The 20,941-nt window shown below is 47.7% G+C and overlaps 1 protein-coding gene across 2 annotated transcripts in view; it reads right to left on the reverse strand.

Moving 5' to 3' along the window:
• ACVR2B (activin A receptor type 2B) overlaps nucleotides 1-20,941 on the reverse strand; it is a 101,488-nt gene that overhangs the window by 23,404 nt on the left and 57,143 nt on the right. Inside the window, exons 2-7 of one of the 2 annotated variants that reach the window (XM_077304099.1) lie at nucleotides 14,214-14,421; nucleotides 8,940-9,040; nucleotides 7,923-8,074; nucleotides 5,556-5,699; nucleotides 3,716-3,859; nucleotides 1,983-2,131 (exon numbers count right to left, since the gene is read on the reverse strand). In XM_077304099.1, the coding sequence (XP_077160214.1) occupies nucleotides 1,983-2,131; nucleotides 3,716-3,859; nucleotides 5,556-5,699; nucleotides 7,923-8,074; nucleotides 8,940-9,040; nucleotides 14,214-14,421 (898 nt within the window). Of the gene's footprint in view, nucleotides 1-1,982; nucleotides 2,132-3,715; nucleotides 3,860-5,555; nucleotides 5,700-7,922; nucleotides 8,075-8,930; nucleotides 9,041-14,213; nucleotides 14,422-20,941 lie in introns of both variants that reach the window. The other variant, XM_077304098.1, reaches the window with a different exon arrangement.

Consider the following 20,941-nt stretch of genomic DNA (forward strand, 5'->3'; position numbering starts at 1 on the left):
AATATTCCTAACTGGTAGCAATTTTCACAGCTTAGACCAGCCTTTCTCAACATTTTTAACATTGAGAGACCCCTGAAACATTCTTCAGGCTTTGAGAAACCCCAGAAGTAGTGTGATCATGCAGAATATGGTTGGAAAGCACAGCTGGGAACACACCTACCCATCACTGACCATAAAGTGAGGTATAAAAAACTATTTTTCTACGAAAGACAGGGACCACTCAGTCATGGCACCAAAATTACGGATTTGCTTCCCGGAGATCTTCGTCCATCCCCTTCCATCCCTGCCCTTCACCAGCAGATGAAGACTTTTCTTTGTTTCACTTGGCATTCTCTCAGTGACCTCTCCTTCCTTCTCCATGTTTCATTTGTCGTTTCCGTGTCGTTTCCCATAGATGCATTTTACTTTTGGCTTTAAATCGGCTTTACGGGGTGCTTTACAACCTTCTGCTGTGAACGGTTAGCTGCTTCGGTGGTCCCGATTGGGCAGAAAGGCAGAACGTAAATTCTGTAAACAGACAATGCCTGGAGAACGCTAAATAACTAAACGAGGCAGTTATTAATTGTGATTATCGCATCACATCTTTCTGTAACGGCTGCCGTGGCAGACATTAAGCGGGCTGGCTGTTGAGAACCGGATTCTTCACATCCCACTCCAATATGCTGAAAGCAGTAGGAGCTGCAACCACCAAGCTGAAACTCGAGTGCCGTGTCTTCCCCGCACAGCGTGCTGCTAAGGCATGTTCTTTACACAGTGTTGCTCTGATATCCAAAGTTAACTGAATCATATTTTAGGCTCCGCTTTCCCTGCACCTGGGAGTCACTGTGTCACACCCGCTGTTTGCTTCCAGCCGCACAACGGTGCTCACTGTCACAAACGGACTTGAGCCAAGTTCTTCTCCCCTCCCAAGGCCAGCATGATATTCACTGGGATGGGGGTGGCCAAATTGCTGCTCTCCAGAGGTCCATAGACTACATTTCCCACGAGGCCCTGCCAGCACAAGCCCTGCTGTGCTGGAAGGGGCTGATGGGAATGGTAGTCCATGGACCTCTGGAGAGCCACAATTTGGCCACAGGGTGACTCACTGAAATGGGGAAACGCATATTCCTTTCATGGCCAGGTAAGGCAGCCATGCACTTATTACGTTTGCCTCCTGAAGAATGTATGCCATAATATTGCTCTGCATGTATATTATTTATTTATTTATTTATTTATTTATTTATTTATTAGATTTATATACCGCCCTCCCCGAAGGCTCATGTATTAGGTTTAGAGCAAAATATCACAGTTAATGCTGCACTTGGTTCTGGAGAGTGATATGTGAAATGTACGAGGCTCAGTCTAAAGCATCTATTTTAAAAATATGTCCTGGCTTTGCCAGGTACTGGGTCTTTGGCTCTGAATGAAGCAGAAGAAGAGGAGGAGGAGGAAGAGGAGGAGGAAGTGAAGGAGGAGGAAGAGAAGAAGAGGAGGAGGAGGAGGAGGAGCAGGAGCTGGGGGTTTTGTACCCTGCTGTTTGTGAAGGAGTCTCAAAGTGGCTTACAATCACCTTCTCTCCCCACAACAAACATCTTGTGAGGTAGGTGGAGTGGAGAGAGCTCTGAGAGAACTGTGACTTGCCCAAGGTCACCCAACGGGCTGCATGTGTCGGAAACATGGAGAATAAAACCCCAGAGCAGAGGCTGGCTCTCTAAACCTTCTTTCCCTGTCAAGCATCTCATACAAGTCTGTAATTCACAGATCGGCACTTTCTGCAGCCCCCAGAACCAGCCCCCTCACCTAAAAACCCGAGAAGTCTTTAAAAAGAGAAGCACAACAAGCACCAAGGCTTGTTTGCAATGGACATTTGTCTGTCAAGACTTTTTTCCCTACAACTGGTATGTATCACTGGATTACTGGGAATGAAAGACAAAGAAATTAGCTTGATGTTCCGAAAGCTACACTCCGGTTACAAAATGATTCCCTGGGGCTGGACTCCTCACCTGTGTGCTATAGCAGGTTTGTGACCTTCTCCCTTGCACCAGGGGACATCTTCATGCAGGTAAGAGAGGCCACGAGCCATGGTTTCGGCGACATGACAGAGTTCATTCCAGCTGATAATATTCCCCTTCAGATAGTCAGTCAGAGACCCCTGGAGAGAGACGGGAGCATCGGCTGAGCGTCGTCAAAAGCCCTGGCTGCACAGCTGACGGCTGTTGCTTTGTTTGCAAAGCACTTCCGATTTACAACGGACATGATCTGGCCACAGTTTAATGAGAGAACTGTTTCATTTCAATGAGAGAACTGAGCGAGTGCTTTAAAAGTACTTGCCGCTCCACTTGAATCTCACTTTAAAAATGCTTAAACTTAAGCTGAAGTATGTTCATTGTATTTAATGGTGCGACCATGCAAGCTGCACAATATAGGGCAGGATCATTTCCGTTTTATGGGTGGGGAATGGAAGTTTGGAGGCAGAGGTTAGACCCTGGCCCTGGTCCATGGCAGAGGGGGGACTTGACCTGGGCCTAGTCTGCACACAAAGGATAATGCACTTTCAATGCACTTTAGAAGTAGATTTTCCTGTTCTGCACTGGAAAATCCAGCTGCCAAAGCACATTGAAAGTGCATTATCCTTTGTGCGCAGACTAGGCCCAGGTCTCTCTGGGCCCAAGGCCAGTTCTCTGCTCACCACACCGGCAATGAGGCTCTTGGGTATATATTTAGGACTCCTATATCCTCAAATGCAGCAGAAAGCTTTCTGTTATACCATCGACTTAGGCAGTCAGATGATGCCCAGGCAAAAGGAGGTCTAGAACATGTCCACAGAGGGAGGGGAACCAACACCTGCAAGGCAGTGAAAGGGCTAGCATGCACAGTGGGGAGTTTGCACAGGCCAGACTGTAAACGTTAAAAGAAACCGGTCTCAATTTTTCACAGCTTCTATAATTTTGATAAATTTTAATCAATTCTAGATGGTTTAGCCTGCTGCAAGCTAATTGACGAGGATGCTGCAATAATACAGATGTTTTCTCATCTTTTTTTAAACAGAAGCTTAGACTCAAGGGCTGGGCATGGAACTGAGGTCTGACTCGCTGGTCCACACCTCTTTTGGTTTCTGAGTCTTTGGCGGACACAACCAGTTTGACATTGATAGGAACTGTCCTTTTAAAAACAGGGAAGGTTACCTTTTTTTCCCCGCCCTGACTTGGACAACCCAAGCTAGACTGATCTTGTCAGGTCTCAGAACCTAACCCAAGCAGGGTTGGCCTATAGCAAGGGTAGATAAACTGCGGCCCTCCAAATGTCCATGGACTACAATTCCCATGAGCCCCTGCCAGCATTTGCTGGCAGGGGCTCATAGTAATTGTATTCCATGGACATCTGGAGGGCCTGGAGCTTTACCATATCACTTATATAATAGTGGAAAACCACAGGGTTAGAAGCATCTCTGTCAAATGCCTTTATAGGTTTTAATTGGGTCAGGGAGGGGTCCTCTTCATGAGAACTATTCATGTAAAGCCCGTATCACAAATACATCATTTTATGTTATTCAGATGGATTTTTACTGAAATGAAAAAATATCAACCGCTAGGTTTGAGAACAGTAGCACGTTCGAGGCCAGCCACATCTTCAACTTGGGAGATTTGACTCTCGAAAGCTCATGCCTCCCAAAATCTTCTTGGTCTCTTGAATCTAGCTTTCCTTCAAGAGACCACCCTCCGAAACAATCTTTTACCTTGTCATGGAACGCCGTGATCAGCCACAGCTCCGTCTCCAGGTTCGTCCCTCGCTTCTCCGCTGCGATGAATTGCAGCAGGTTTTCATGCTTCATCCCTGGGGTACTGAAGATCTCCCTCTCACTTTGCCAGGACTGCTTATCCTACGAGGACAGAGGGGAGGACTTACAATTTTAGGAGAAAGCGAAAAGAGGATAGGTGAACAATGCTATTCCGGGGCATTCCACTGGCTTTCCTGCTGCAAAAATTAACGTAATCCCAAAGAATTTTGCAAATTGGTTTGTTGGAGGTTCTTTGTCGTGGGGCTGTGTTTGGCTTGCTTCAGCTGCGTACTCATTCTTGTCTCACAACGCCGAGTAAACTGTGGTGTGCAACAATACAGAAACACACAGTCTTGTTTCTGAAGCTGGCCAATGCTCTTTTGCGGGGGAAGGAACAATTCCAGGGGGAAAGGGCTGGTCTGAATGGATTTGCCTGTAACAGGAACTGACCTTGGGTGTTTGTTACTCATCCCAGAATGCCGCTTGGGAGAGTTAAATCTTTCCTGCACGTCTCCCCATTTTCGTCTGATGAGCGTCAACTATTATCATCAAATTTAAATTGAGTCTTATTGACTGCTCATCACCTTGGGAACCTTCGCAGGCAGAAAGGCAAATCATGGATTTTATAAATAAATAAACATATGATTAAATTCCTGCTCCCGTTGGGCGCGCTGCAAAACACCGCAATGCTCCTAACTTGAAGAAAGTTTAATCAGCACACTTCATGAGAAATCAGAGAGAATAAGGATAAGAAGTAAGCCCCGTCGAACTGCTTCCCGCACACTTCAAAAGGAAAAAGAGGAAATAAGGGAGACGCGTAAAATCATTAGCAGGCAGAGCTTAGTTAAAGGTTTTCCGGGAAAGCACAGAAAAGAGCGAGGACTGTGCAGTCCTTAACCAGATTTAAACTCTTTTGTGTATAATCTTTACAGTTACAGGCCTCTAATCTGGATTAGGATAAAATATCCAACTAGTTAGTCAGAGCTGGAACGGATGACACAGAAATCTTCTCCTCTAAATCCATAATGTCAAACGAATTGAGGAGGATTAAAGAATAAGGTACAGTGCCTACAGAATTCTCAAGGACTATCTAAACCGCAGATTTAAACGAGGTTTTCATAAGCATTCTGTCTCTGTGCCGGAAGACTCTGGGAACTGTGTTCTCTGAGAGGGATGCTCGTCCCACTTGCACAGGGGTAGTCAAACTGCGGCCCTCCAGATGTCCATGGGCTACAATTCCCAGGAGCCCCCTGCCAGCAAATGCTGGCAGGGGGCTCCTGGGAATTGTAGTCCATGGACATCTGGAGGGCCGCAGTTTGACTACCCCTGCACTTCCTATTCTGCAAAATCCCCAGAGTCATGCCCAAATACATATCGCTGTCTTGACATGGCTTCCTTTACTCAGCAATCCAGGACATGAGAACAGCCAAACATTCTGTGAAGGGCCAAGCAATCCACGGACACAGGAAGATCACTGTCAACATCACTAAGTTCTCCTTTGACTGGAATCAGCTCTCCAGAGTCTAAGGCAATGTCCATTTAGCAAATGTTTATGGTGCATCTCCAAGAAGCCCCCTTACAAGAATAAAACATCGTAAAAATATATAAAAGGGGGGCCCTAACTGATGTCCATGGGTGTCACGCAGCATCTACCAACACTTTTTCTGAAGGAGGTATGGACAGGTGGTGTTTTCACCCAGCAAAATAGTTGCTGACTAAAGGCCTAGAATCTCTCTGGAACTCAACCTAAAAGTGTGAAGCAATTCTATCCGAAGAGCAGAGGAAGGTCCCCACTCACCTGTATGGGGAAGATTTTCACCGCTACGTAATCGTTCATCAGCTGGGCCTTCCAGACACAGCCAAAGCGCCCCCTAGCTTTGATCTCCAACAACTGCAAAGGCTTCAGCCCAACCAGTGGAGAAGGGGGCGGCGGGCCCGGATCCTACGAAGGAGACAGTGATTGAGACAAGTAGGCTTTCAGCTCATGGATGGCCAACTGGCCCCTGTGCTCCTGACCCCAGGGACCTCAAGACAAACATTCTCTTTGCCCTACCCAGGACAATTTTTAATGGATTAAAATGTTGTTAGGATGGTTTTATTGACTATTATATTCCATATGTTGTTGTAAACCGCCCCAAGATGGCTGTGCTGAAGGGAGGTTATTGAAATTGATTGATTGACTGATTGATTGATTGATTGAAAGCTGTCTTGCAGAACCTGTGGAACTGTCCAGGGTCCTGCAGGGCGTGGAGGTCCCAGAGGAATGTTCCACCAGGCTGGTGTTCTTAAATAGAACAAGTTTCCGTTATTTATTTCATTCATCCATTAGTGCCCCACCTTCCTCCCCAGTGGGGATCCAAAGCACAACAACCCTGTGAGGTAGGTCAGGCTGAGGGAGTGTGACAGGCCCAAGGTCATCCAAGGCACACGTGGGGATTCAGATCCAGGTCGCCCAAATATTAGTCTGATACTTTTAACCACCACAGCACCCTGGCTCTCCTTAGGCATGATCTCATTCCCTGTGACTTTTGATGCTGGCTTCACCTCCTCTGCAGGCTATTCTGAAGATGGACCCACCATCCAGTTTCAGAATTCCAAGGGTGCTTGCAGGCTCAAAAACTTGCTTTACGTATTTAGTAATATACTCAAGGAGCCAACAGGTGTGTTGTGGTGAAGAGCGGCAGCTTCCAATCTGGTGAGCCATGTTTGATTCCTTGCTCCTCCACATGCAGACAGACAACTGGGTGACCTTGGGCTTGTCACAGCACTGATAGTGCTGTTCCGACCGAGCAGTCCTGTCAGAGCTCTCTCAGCTCCACTTACCTCACAGGGTGTCTATTGTGGGGAGAGGAGGCAAAAGCTGCTTTGAGACTTCTTTGGGCAGTGAAAAGCAGAGTATAAAAAACGACTGTTCTTCTTCTAACTTAAGCCCAACAAGGCATTTCCCCCATACACTCTTTTACATCCTGGATCCACTTCAGCCCACATGCCCTGACTTTTAATTAAACAAACACCTGTGGAAGACGCAGAACAAGCCTCAAAGCAATGTGAAATGACCCCCAACACTCCCACATTATAAGTGTCCCTCTCAGAATGTTTAACCTTGGTTTTACATGGCTGTGTCATTATTCTGCGTCTGAAATGTCAACAACAAAAAAGGTTGACTATAGGTCATCAACACCAGTGTGCTGTAAACAGGGTTGCCCTTAAATGTAACTACCGTTCATCAGATATCTTCTGAGCAGACATACATAAGGACTGAGCATGAGGAGGCATGCCATGGGAGAAGTTTCACAGCTAAAAGCCTCCAAAGTTTACCGCGCAGAGGAGAGATGATGAACCCACTGATACAATGCCAAGGTTTGCTTTTTTTTTTTGGTTTCAAGCCGCATTACAGACGTTACGATTTTTCCCCAAAGCCCGTTTCAATATTTAAAGACAGAAGGAGGAGCATTTTTTCCCTACAAAAACCCAGAAATAGTTAGGACCTAAAAACCCAGAAATAGTTAGGACCTAAAAGGCTGGATGCCTGTGCAACAGGTTAGAAAAATATGGGAACATTTATTGTGTGCAACATTTCTTTTTTTCCTCCCTTGAATTCCAATCAGCTTGGCATTTCACCATGAATTATTCCAATGAAAAGCATTACTTAGGAAAGCAAAATCAAGCTAATGCACTTCGGGAAAAAACAAGCCAGAAAAACACAAAACGCCCAAGACATTAAGTGGGGCTTCAGCAAACTCTGCTCTCTGTTCCCAGCAACGACAGAAGTTTTGAAAGTGAATCTAGATGAAAGATCTTTGTGGCGCTTCACATCCCTCTGCTCAAAATTCCCCATTATTTCATAATGATTGTGGAGCAAATGCATTACGCCCCCCCCCTGCCCCAAAGATCTGGAATTTGCTCAGGGCCCCTGGCCTCAAAGAGCTGAAATTGGCCTTTATGTTGTTGCTATGTTTCTGTGTGTGTATTAGCTCTGGTTTTAATTGTCTTAATGACGTGCTTTTTGTTGGTTTTAGTGGTTTTTCAGATGTGGTTACGTTGTCTATATTTTTGTGAATCGATTCTTGCTTGGCCCATGGCTTTCCAAATGGGGAGGACCCTGTGGGAGGACCGCTGCTGGGTGGCAAGCTTATTTTATACGCCCCCTTCGCTTCTCACTCACCTCACTGATGTCAACGTGACCGTACGGGGGCTTGCGGTGACGATACATCCAGAAGGCCAGCAGAATGGCGATGGACAGGGCAATGATGGGAAGCAGAGAGTAAACCATAATGTTGAGCAGCGACGGGGTGGGCGGCGGCGGTTCGTACACCACTGGAAGGAGAAGAAACGGGAGAAATGGCTAAGCAATGCCCACTTCCTTTCTCATTTCCTCGGTCCCTTAAAAGGCTTTCTGCTACTTAACCCTTCCTGGGCAATGCCCCTCCCCTTCCTCCTGGGCCGCAGGCAGGCAAGAAGAAGCCCGAACCGCCGGTTTGGTTCGGTTTCTTTTGTTCAAGGTTTGGTTCCCGAGCTCCCCGAACCCTGAAAAAACCCTTAACTTTCTAGTTCACGTCAGTTCCTAGTCTTGTTGGGAGATCTTGCTGATGTTGTGAAGAGAGACTGATGCAGAATGGCTTTAATGTAAAAAGGGCTATCTGCGGGGGAATTCCTCAGACTCACCAAGATGTTAGTGAACTAGACTCTCGGCCCTTTACTAACGATGCCTTTACTAATGACTCTCGCCCCTTTACTAACGAAATTCACGGCGGCTGCCTCGCTACAGTACAGTCGTGCCTCTCCCTCTCTCCCTCCGTGCCCGTTGGCATTTTGATACCAGCTGATTGAGATGTTTTGCTCAGTCTGCAGAAAGCAGGCTGCATTATCCTCCTCCCACAAACATTCTGTCTTCAGTGATCCACCCCTAGCGTTCGAGGAGGAAAAGGGATTTGTTTCTTTTGGTTCTAGGCCTAGCGATTCTCCCAGCAATCGCTTTACTTGGACTGCCATGGGAGAGGAAAGAAAAATCTTTTCTGCGTTCCGAAACAAACAAACAAAACAACCCTAAGTTTGCAGAATTTCTCAACTTCTGGACATGACGTAATTGCTGTGTCTAATTAGGATTCCTGTATTCCGACTGCCTGTCTAGGAGACTCAAGGTTAGCTGGTTCTTGACAAACAAGAGCTTCACCTTCCGGACCTGAAACTTCAGGCAAATGAGTGAATTTTTCGTTGCAGTAGTTCCCTTCACAGCAGCAGAAAAACACTTGCGGGCTCTCTTCGGTGGCTACACATTCCTGCCTGCAGAACAATAGAAAACAGACTTTTAAAAAAACAAGCCAGTCCTTAAATGATGCTCCAAGAGGAGCCCCGCCGGGGCGCAAGAGAATTGTCTTTTCTGTTTACCACCCGTTTCTGCTGTGTTTTGCTGAACCACGTCACCTTTTGTTACAAGAGGCAGAACACTTCCCCATTTGCAAATTCAAGAGCCCCTTGAAGTCTACAGAAGGGCAAGTCACGACTAATAATATACAAGTTTAAGCGTAGCTCTAATATCCTTGGGCTTCAGCCACGAGTGCCCACGCGTCACCTTTAAAGACAGGAAGTGGAGAGGCAAGGAACTTTTCAGACAGCCACCAATGGGGTCACAGCAGAAGCATGTAGCCCAAACATCTCAACAATCAGGGCTCTCTTGTCTGAGTGGACAACACTAACCTTGATGGACCAAGGATCTCGTTCAGAATAAATCAGTTTCATGTGCTCAGTGAGAGAGAGCCAGTTATGTTATACCCTACTTTTAACTACCTGAAGGTGTCTCAACCCGACTTACCACCTCTCCTCTCCCCACAACAGACACCCTGTGAGGTAGGTGGCACAGAAAGAGTGCTAAGAGAACTGCTCTGAGAACAGTTTTAACAGGACTGTGACTAGCCCAAGGTCACCCAGCTGGCTGCATGTGGAGGCGTGGGGAATCAAGCCCATTCTGCCGCTCTTTAACCCCTGCACCACGCTTGCGAGATCCACCCCTGAAGGTTTCACCTGTTGATCGTCTAGCTGCTGGTGAGGCAAACTCCCCTAGTCTGCTTCGTGAGACTACACCCATGTAAAATGATTCATGGCCAGAGAGCTCTATGTATATTGACCCTGCTATCCTTACAAGCTTCTAAGGCCACCTTACAAACCAAGTCCTTCCAGAGCTTATTAGCCCACAAAATGTTTTTACAAGCCTGCCTTAACATATTAATTTCAGGCACAGAAAGACCGCCTAGAAGGAAGCAAACAATCCCTAACCTCTTTTTCTGACTATTTCTGCTTTGGAAGTAATCCTTATTCTCCGCCTACAACTAGGAGAAGGGTTATTTAATTATGGGAAGAGTCCCTCAAAATAGTGCAAGGGAAAGCTGAAGATGAAAAGAAAAGAGGGAGACCCAAAATGAGACCCAAAATCAGCCAACGAAACCACGACCCTCAAGACTTGAGCAAGACTGTTAACCAGGGGTGGGCAAACTGTGGCCCTCCAGATGTCCATGGACTACAATTCCCATGAGCCCCTGCCAGCGAATGCTGGCAGGGGCTCATGGGAATTGCAGTCCATGGACATCTGGAGGGCCGCAGTTTGCCCACCCCTGCTGTTAACAGTATGGAGGACATTTATTCATAGGGTCGCCATAAGCTTGAAGTAACTTGATCACACCTAATACACACACATGGTAAACTGATGATATCCCCATATCACAGAGCTGGAACAGGTACTGAGAGGAGAAAGGTGACCCTTGAGTTCAACATTTCCTCACTGGGATCACGGATTAACGTGAACACGAGCTCTAGTTGATGCTGAACCAAGTCTGAGTCCGGTAGCACCTTTAACACCAGCAAAATTCTATTCAAAGACACAAGCTTTCCCAACCCAGAGCTGGCAACCCTGGTTGTCACTGACAAGTGTGCTACACCAATTCTTGCCAACGATACAGTATTTGGATGGGAGACCTTCATCAAGGAACACCAGGGTCGTGAGACAAAGGCAAGCAATGGCCAACCACCTCAAGTCTCTTGAAAACCCTACAGAGTTGCTTGGCTGCAACTTTTCAGAGCTTTCCACCACCAGCTCTTCAGGGGATCGAAAATACTGAACAGTATTTCTCTACAGAAACACCAGCATGAAACCCAAGTTCCCCTTTCCAAGGTGTTCTGCTCCCCTTTGTCAGACTGTCATAAAGAAGAACGCTTGGTGGTAACTGCTTGCGTTCCCGTCAAGTTATCAACTGCAGTTCATCATACAGGAAGCTCCGGGCGCCTTTGTAAATGATGCCCGCAGACTTGATATGCAGAAATAACTGTCCACACACTCTTTTGTCACCAATTCTGCCACTGAGCCTTCCTTGAGTGCTCTTGTCTGATGTTAGACAGCCCACACACAAAAAATGTGGCTCGCTTGGTTTTGTGTTTCCCAGCAAGACGGTGTAACAAACAGATGAATTCTTGACTCCGTGACACTGAGACTGAAAGAAAAGGAAACTTTCTAGTATTGCATAACTTGTTTCAAACCTTCAAGGACAGCATGGAGTTTTCTTTTTGACACACCGGTTAGATCTTTTCCAACCTTTTGACTTTTGGAGGAAAAATGTTTTTCAGGCTTCAAGGAACCCCGGAAGTGGGCACCAAAGTAAGGTTTGGGAATGAGCCAATCAACTGATCAATCATTCACGATTCCGTTTCGGAGAAAGAGACTGGGCCTGTAGAGCAACAAGGGAATTGGGCTCCAGGGACATCTAGAGATGTCAGAGGCTGACCGAACTCCTGGAAAAGGCTGCATAACCCTGGGGAGCTTTCGTACAACCCCACGTTTCCTGGGAACTCTGGTAGGGAACCCCTAGATTAGAGAGTGTAAAAGGGAAATAACAAGGTGCACTCCACTGGTGTCCTATCAACTTCACTCCGCCATGATAGTATCGGCCTGATTCACACATTCATGCTTGCATTGCATGGACATCTCCCATCACTGACATGCAGGTGTGAATGAGCCACTGCACATTCATCAGAACAATGCATAACACTAGTCGCCAATCCAAAAATCAGCTCCTTTCCACCAGATACCGTTTACGCTTTGGCAACACCAGAGTTCTCAAGTAGGGGAATTCTTGTGCATGCATGAATCACTGCAACAGGAAGACGAAATGGAAGTGGCGTCTCTAAAAGCTGCCTGCTAGAGCCCAACGTGTTCCTCTTCTCCAGCACACATCTATGCATGACTAAGTTTCCCTTTTTTTTTTTTTTGCAGCGAACAACTCTTGGAAGAACATATTGCTCTCTATGTAATGGTACAGGACATTTTGCAGAGCCTGCCAGAAACGGCTGAGCTTTTTTGCTGCGTGGAAATACCAAGAGTGCTCCTCTCCCATTGCTTCGCCAACGTTAAATAGCCGGCATTAAATGCAACACAGAGATGCTATATTAAAGTCGACAAGCTCTACAATGGAAAACATGGGCTCTCATTCTTTGCTGTCACCTCAAGGAATCCCGTGAACTTCTTCCTTCCCCAAGCTGAGATGCTTTCATGAGGAAATCAATCATAGAATCATAGAGTTGGAAGGGGCCATACAGGCCATCTAGTCCAACCCCCTGCTCAATGCAGGATCAGCCCTAAGCATCCTAAAGCATCCAAGCGCAGGTTAAAATGGCTTTGGTTGTACTACAGGGACCAAATTACTCTTTTACAAAGTTGAAGCTCTGCTGCACAATATGAAATGGATAAATACAAGCACCTCCCCTCATGAGATCATTTCCTGTCTGCTGACTCCTCCCACACACCTCAATTTAGTTACCGTTCTTTCTGCATTGTGAAATAAAGCTTAAGTCATCGGGGATTTGGAGGAAGACAGATCTGGAAAGAGCAGAGCTGGTGAAGGCCGATGTTAGGGGATTCATTGTCAACGCTACTTATCACTTATATAAGCATCTAGCACATATTAGGCATTTCATGTGAACACAATGCTCATGTCCCTGCAAATACATGATCTAGACAAGAGCATGAAAGGAAAAAAAGGAGAAGAGGTTTTGAAGGAACAAAAGAGCCCTGCTGGATCAGACCATCTAGTCCAGCCTCCTGCCTCACACAGGGGCCAAGCAGTTCTTCTGGAGGGCCAACAACAGGGCAGAGAGGCCGAGGCCTTCAAAAGAACTTGAGAAGAGCCCTGCTGGATCAGACCAGCGAGGGTCCATCTAGTCCAGCCTCCTGTCTCACACAGCAGCCAGCCAGTTCCTCTGGAGGGCCAACAACAGGGCAGAGAGGCCGAGGCCTTCCCTTGATGTTGCCTCCTGGCTCTGGGATTCAGAGATGAGCAGAGGTAGTTTGCTATTGCCTTCCTTTTCTGAACTGCAGCTCCAGCCTTCCTTGATGGTCTGTCATCCAACTGTCATCCAGATGCCGGTGATTGAACCTGAAACCTTCTGCATGCAAAGAAAGTGTTCCAGCCCTGAACAATGGAAATTGCCCATCCTGGTCTCCTTCTCCTGCATGGGGAATTTTTCCTCTAGGAGTGCGACAAGGTTCTCTCAGCACATTCAATTCTCACTGAGAGGTTGAGGCGACTATAAAGAAATTTACTCAAGAGCTGCGAAGGTAAAACGAGGAATAAAAGACAAGCTTTAAAATGTGGGAAAGACTGAAAAGTCGTCTTGGCAATTGAGAGGAAAAAGGAGAGACAGAGAAAGCGTGTAGGTGAAATGCAATAAATCCTGTCTTATGTATACCGAGTCTGCGATCATGATCAGACTTTTGAGCAGAATAGCTGTAAGACAATTGGAAATTGGAGCAAGAGCAGGGGGAGAGAAGTAGAAGGGCCGAATAGTGGGATATTTTCTGCTCCACTGAGCGGACTACCCAACGTGGCCAAGAACCAGCTTAGTGTCGTGTTTAAGAGTGGCAGGCTCTAATTTGAAGAGCTGGGTTTGGTTCCCTGCTCCTCCACAGGAAGCCAGCTGCTTGACCTTGGGCTGGTCACAGTCCTGTTCGAGCTGTTCTTGCAGAGCAGTTCTGTCAGGGCTCTCTCAGCCCCGCTTAACCTCACAGGGCATCTGTTGCGGGAAAAGGAAGGGAAGGAAATTGTAAGCTGCTCCAAGACACCTTCAGGCAGTGAAAAGGAGGGCATAAAAACCAACTCTTCTTCTAACCCAGGGGTAGTCAAACTGCGGCCCTCCAGATGTCCATGGACTACAATTCCCAGAAGCCCTGCCAGCATTTGCTGGCAGGGGCTTCTGGGAATTGTAGTCCATGGACATCTGGAGGGCCGCAGTTTGACTACCCCTGTTCCAACCACTCAGAGCCACACTATGATTACAAGCGGGCCGGGGGGGGGGGGCAACTGCTTGCAACCTCCTCAGCAAACAGAAGCAGCGAACAGGGTCTTTCCCAAAGGCACCCACATGGATGCCATCTCCCCCCCCCCATGCCCTCTTTTCCCAAAGGGTTAACCACCTGTCGTAGCAGTTGAAATCATCCAGCCAGCAGCCTTTCTTCACCAGCTCGATAAATCCGGAGTTGTTTCTCCAGGAGGCGTAGCAATGGAGACGTTTGTCCTTCTCCCCTTCGCAGCGCTCCACCCCGCTCTGGTTCGTCTTCTCCAGCTCCCAGTTGGCATTGTAGTAGATACATTCCCTCGTTTCGGCCTCGCCACGGCCTGGCCCTGAAGGGAGAATTGGTCGGTCCATCAGTCAGTCTCAATTACAGCCCGCAGACGGTTCAAGAGCAGGAAAAACATATACTCTTAGCCAGGGGTAGTCAAACTGCGGCCCTCCAGATGTCCATGGACTACAATTCCCATGGACTTCAAGTTCTCCTTTCCTTCCTTATCAGCACCTGACATGCACTAGATAGGCCTTGTGAGTGGGTGAGGCCTAGTGCAGGGGGAGTCAACCTGTGGCCCTCCAGATGTTCATGGACTACAATTCCCATGAGCCCCTGCCAGCAAATGCTGGCAGGGGCTCATGGGAACTGTAGCCCATGGACATCTGGAGGGCCGCAGTTTGACTACCCCTGCTCTTAGCAAATTAATAGCCAACGTAAACGCTCAGTAGACATCTTTCATCCCAATATCTCCGACGTCTTAAGGGTTGTTCTTACATTGGGATTCCAACCAGAAGAAACATAGCCCTGTTGCTTCTTCCTAAAATCAGAGGAGGTCAGGGTAACTGCGAAATAAATGAACGGGGCATTCAGCAAACCAAAGGTTTACAACGCCGAATGGAGGACACAAGCCAGACCCTGGTATGAGGATTGGTGGAGGTGGGGGTCTAGCAAGCATGCCTCTAGAGAGCCAGTTTGGTGTCGTGGTTAGGAGTGTGGACTTCTAATCTGGCATGCTGGGTTCGATTCTGCACTCCCCCACATGCAGCCAGCTGGGTGACCTTGGGCTTGCCACAGCCCTGATAAAGCTGTTCTGACTGAGCAGTGATATCAGGGCTCTCTCAGCCTCACCCACCCCACAGGGTGTCTGTGGTGGGGAGAGGAATGGGAAGGCGACTGTAAGCCGCTTTGAGCCTCCTTCGGGTAGGGAAAAGCGGCATATAAGAACCAACTCTTCTTCTTCTTCTTCTTCTATTTGTACCACCAACTTGCCCGTTTCTCATGATTGCACCCCCTCCATCTCTTAATCTGCTATCTCAGCTCAGGTAGTTGTATCACCATGGCGATCAGGGGGAGGATGCCATTGACAAATTGCCTTGGAACGTACACCAGGATTTAAAGCTTTTCCTTCTCCCCCCCCCTCAAAAAAAGAATTTCTTTCCATTAAAGAAAAAACACATCTCCTCACAAGCCATAACAAATACGACCCTTGACAACCATACTGTCGCTCCCCAACATAGCAGCTTGTGCCGAGATCTGAGCAATCAGTTCCACGAACAGGAAGGGAAGGACAGATTTTGCAGGTTTTCCTCTTCCTCATGCAGACCTCCAAGTCACCCCTGAAAATGCACCTGAGGGTTTCCTTGCCCCTCGTGGGAACATATGGTTGCCAGCCTCCCATGGGGCCTGGGAACCACTCAGAATTACAATGGATTATCCCCCACTGAAATCCTTCCCCTCCCTAAACCCCACCGCCCCAAGGCTATAACCCCCTCCCAAAAGCTCCAGGAATCTGCCAGTCCAGAGTTGGCAACCCCATGGAACAACATTTCAGGGAGATCGGGGGGGGGGAGGGTGCAGGAAGAGGGGAGAGGAATAGAAGTTCCATTCTGCAGATGGATGTTTCTTCTGTTAACACTTTTGACTTGTCTGATCCTAATCATTATGTGGTAGCTTTTCTTTTCTATTCCGCATCACAATCTTATCTTTTAAAATAAAAGGCAAGAATGCACCGGCTTAAATTCTTAAAGAAATCATTCACTAAGAATAAAACCATTCTTGTGCCCTTTTGCTCTAGAGGCTAGTAACACACAGCCTTTGGAGCAGGGGTAGTCAAACTGCGGCCCTCCAGATGTCCATGGACTACAATTCCCATGAGCCCCTGCCAGCATTCGCTGGCAGGGGCTCATGGGAATTGTAGTCCATGGACATCTGGAGGGCCGCAGTTTGACTACCCCTGCCTTAGAGTGTCTCCTAAGTCAGATGTTGTCGTGAACAGCATGTGGCAGAAGAACACAACTGAGATCCAATACCTCTGCATAGCCTCGAGGTACTTGTGGGGAAAGAGAATGTGTTCCTTTTTGCAAAGGAAATTCAGAAGAGAAATCATTATGAAAATACCATTTCCCTGCCAAGGATGTGGCAGCCTCGTAACCACAGAGAAACGCTATACAAAAATCAATGGAAACGACTCAAGTAAGTTTGTGTTGAAATGCCAGTATGAAATTGCTGGGTAGACAAACAGAATCGGAGAAACAGATTACTTGGAAATCGCGCATACAAATCAAATGTAATTAGCAGATCAGCATAAACAGTCAAGTGGCAGCGTGTTTGCTCCCAACCGGAGGTCATCAAATTCACATCGCATCCCAGGCGCAAAACTCATTTGACAGCCTCAGGGAAGCTACACTCGTCCGGCTGCATCCCATCCACACGAGCCCGGCAGAATGACGGGGGATAACGATGACCAACCTTACAGAGAGGAGAGGAAAGCAACTGAGGTTACACCCCAGTATTGTCAGACCTTGGAAGCTAAGCAGAGTCAATGCTTGGAAAAGAGACCACCAAGGAAGGCTCTGCAGAGAAAAGCAATGGTGAACCACCTCTGCCATCTCCCACCTTGAAAGCCCCTTGGATGGAAGACCCCCAAGGAACGACTAAGAGGTGACACGATAACCATGTACTTGAAAGGCTGTCAGATAAAGGATGGAGCACAGTTGTTTTCTGTTGCCCTAGAGCAGGGGTAGTCAAACTGCGGCCCGCCAGAAGTCCATGGACTACAATTCCCACGAGCCCCTGCCAGCAAACGCTGGCAGGGGCTCATGGGAATTGTAGTCCATGGACCTCTGGAGGGCCGCAGTTTGACTACCCCTGCCCTAGAGGGTCAGACCAAAACCAACGGGTTGCAATTAATTCAAAAGAATTTTCAACTAAACCTCCGGAAGACGTTCCTGACAGTTTGAGTGGTTCCTCAGTGGAACAGACTTCCTGGGGAGGGGGGTGGGTTCTCCTTCTTTGGAAGTTATTAAGCAGGGGCTAGATAGCCGCCTTGCAGAAATGTTGATTCAGTGAATGTAAGCAGTTTGCAAGTGGGTGGACAGGAATGGTTGTGTCACCATGATGGGGAGCCATCATCTGGCCATGAAACTGGGGTCAGGTCATTGTGAGTTTCCTGCACCGTACAGGGGGCTGCATTCTACGATGTTTCTGAGTCTGCTATGAGATATGCTAGGTCAGGCTACCGAGATTGGACCCTTTCCCCCGCCTCAAGAGCTCCCCTATTGATTCTCCGTGACATTTTCAAATACCACAATTCCAAATTCAATTCACTGACATTGGTGGGCGTGGGGGAGGGATTGTAATGCATGGAAGCAGATGATAAGACGCAGAAAGTACGGAAGGTCACACATCGGTCACAGTCGTGCAAACCATGCCCCTAAGAGCTTGACTGGGGTCTTTCCCCCCTCCTTGACACCCTCTTCCACCTGAATAATCAAAGCTGAAGAATTGGTAGTCCCCTCCCCCGATGAAGCAGAGGGAAGAAAACGGAGCCACCATGCATAGAACCTTGTTATGAAGCAGGGGTAGTCAAACTGCGGCCCTCCAGATGTCCATGGACTACAATTCCCATGAGCCCCCTGCCAGCATTCGCTGGCTCATGGGAATTGTAGTCCATGGACATCTGGAGGGCCGCAGTTTGACTACCCCTATTATGAAGCCTTCCGCACATCAAACTCCACATAGAAAAAGACACAATGGCTTGCTCACATGCAGCTAAATCCTGTGGCAAGGATTTTCACTGTTTTACAAAGGTGTAAAGGGAGCTTCTCCCCAGACTGAAATTGCACACCATGGCAACCTATATCCTTGGGACAGTCTCCTCTGACCTCAGTGTTCGTGTAACAAATCATCGCAGCTGTGTGGTGGTCAGAGGCGGATCCCACCAAGAGCTGGAAGATCTAGATGCAAGCTCACTCAGGTGACTTTAAATCAGCCACGTGCTGTCGGTCTAACCTACCTCAAAGGGTTGTTGTGAGGACAAATGATAGGAGAGGGGAAAGATGTTGGCCACTATGAACTCAGCGCCTGTCTTGCTCAGCCAGCTCTGCCTGCACTGCCTGTCTTCCACGCCTGGCCCCACCCTCCTTCCAGAATCAGTTTGTTGTGGATTATAATCCACATAATCTGCAGCAAGCTGATTCTCGGAAATGTTTTACTGTTAAAGGAGGCAGCCACATGTAACATCAAGAATCCAAACGTGTCCATTAACTAAAGACGTGTTCCGGGTTTAGTAGTTAAGACTGCTGTAAACTTCCAGAAGAGGCCAGTAGCTGGCTTTCCATGCTCTGTCCCCACATTCTGAAAAGGGTTATTGTTATTAAAAACAAATAATTTTCTTTACTAATTCAGCGGATCTTCCTACCTGGCCTTAGTCGCTTGACATAAAACTAGCCTTGGAGGAGCAAAGGGGGAATAAACTATAAGGAGTCATTCTTTGCTCTGGGCACTCAGGTCTCAAGAGGTCCAAAAGGAAACCAAGCAGGCATTCTTTAAATTCTTCAAAGAGAACAAAAGGGAGGGGGGGATCAGTAAAACAAGAAGCCCCTGCGGTCACCTTTCGTCTTCCAGTTAGAGAATTCCAAGAAGTCCCCTTATGGTAACAGAAGGAGCTTCTCACTCAGCACAAAACGGTTATTCTCAAATGACCTCCAGGAAGGAATGTTTACGTAGCTCAGCTGCCAACAGGAAGTTTCCAGGGATTGTTCCCGCTGCAGTACTGTCCCCGTGAGCAAAAGGTCGGCAAAAGAAACCAGGAGCGCTGAGGACTTTCTTGTTTTGCAAAATCCTACCCATCGCGCCCTTATTTCCTGTTCTACCCCTGACGATTGGGACCGTCTCTCGCCCACTGTCTGGAAGAGCTCCCCAGGCGCCACCCTTAACCCTCGTTCAAATCTCTGCTCAAAGCCCATTCTTTGCGAACCTGTTGACTTAACCCCTTAGTCCTGACCCACTCGCCCCCCCCCCGTTTTTCCCTTTTCATTGTTTCCTGATGCCGCGACGAGGAACATCCTCCCATTCTGTAGAGCGTGTGCTCCCCGCCTGATAAAAAAAATTCCAGTAATAACATTTCAAAGAACACGTCAGGTTGGATCCCACCAATTCATTCTGATGCTTTCCTCTGAAGCAGGAGGCTTTCTTGCTGACGGAAGTGCCTCTGTGTCCAGCACCTCCTTAGGAACCAAAACAATTTTGGGACAGACGCTTTAGAGCAGGGGTAGTCAAACTGCGGCCCTCCAGATGTCCATGGACTGCAATTCCCAGGAGCCCCTGCCAGCATTTGCTGGCAGGGGCTCCTGGGAATTGTAGTCCATGGACATCTGGAGGGCCGCAGTTTGACTACCCCTGCTTTAGAGAGAGTCAAATCTCTATTTGTTAACAAGAGTGCTGGATTCTCAAAAGCTTCTACCCCAATAATCTTGTTAGTCTGGATCCCTTGGCAATGTCCCTTCAAAATACTGACCGGGGCCAGCCGTCCTTTGCTTTCAAGATTGGACGAAATCAAGCTTGAGTTATCCAGGGCCCAAGGTCTGGGGTGGCCAAACAGTGGCTCTCCAGACGTCCATGGACTACAATGACCATGAGCTCCTGCCAGCATGGTTGATTGGCAGGGGCTCATGGTCACTGTGGTGCACAGACAAGTGGAAAGCCATGGCTTGGTCACCCCTGCCCTAGATACTCTACCTTAAATTTAGAACAAGGACACTGAACCATTTGATGTTGGCTCCTGAAAGAGAGAGGAAGAGGGAGAGTTCCAGCTCATGGATGTCTCCGCCCGTTCTAAAATGCTGAGTCGTTGCAGCCTCTTTTCCCTATCTCTCGTCTAAAACCTCAGCAGCACGGCAATTGTAAACAGGAGACTTCACTGCTTTAGAGGAAAGTTTCTGCTCTGCTAAATACGTGCATGTCCTTGCAAACACGGGCTGTTCTGGAAACCCAGATAAGAAGGGGTAAACTGCAGCTATGTTTTCAGCTCTCTCTCTCTCTCTCAAAAGCATGTGTTATGCGAAGGCACAGTAAGGGATTCAGGGCAGACACCCTGTTGTGCAACATGAATTTTAGCTGGACGGTGTTTTTCCAGTCAGCATTGACCAGATATATTTCAAGAACTCTTTTCTTTTTTTTAAGGATTCCCATGCCAATACAACTTGAGACTTCACCAAGCAAGGTCTTTCACGGAGACGCTCGCTACAAATCGACAGCTAGAGCGGTACGCTTCCCAGATGGCTTTTGCCAACTTTGCTAATGCACCATGGTGAACCAAGGACAAAGACAGCAAATCTGTGATAAGATTTCACACAGAACACACATACACAGAGAGAGAGAGAGCCTGAATTGGCCATCTGCTTCCAGTGTTCTAGCAAGCAAGCCAGGCTAATCCTTTCAACCATATGCATGGCGGCCAGTCTCCAAATTCCAGGCACTGAGCAGAGCCCCTGAAAAGAAAGACTGCAGAGGTAACTTCACAACAGGCTAGGCAACTGCCATTAACTTGCCTTTTTTGGGAAAAGGGAACAAAGTAA

This window comes from Paroedura picta, chromosome 11, assembly GCF_049243985.1.
Source record: "Paroedura picta isolate Pp20150507F chromosome 11, Ppicta_v3.0, whole genome shotgun sequence".
Lineage (NCBI taxonomy): Eukaryota > Metazoa > Chordata > Lepidosauria > Squamata > Gekkonidae > Paroedura > Paroedura picta.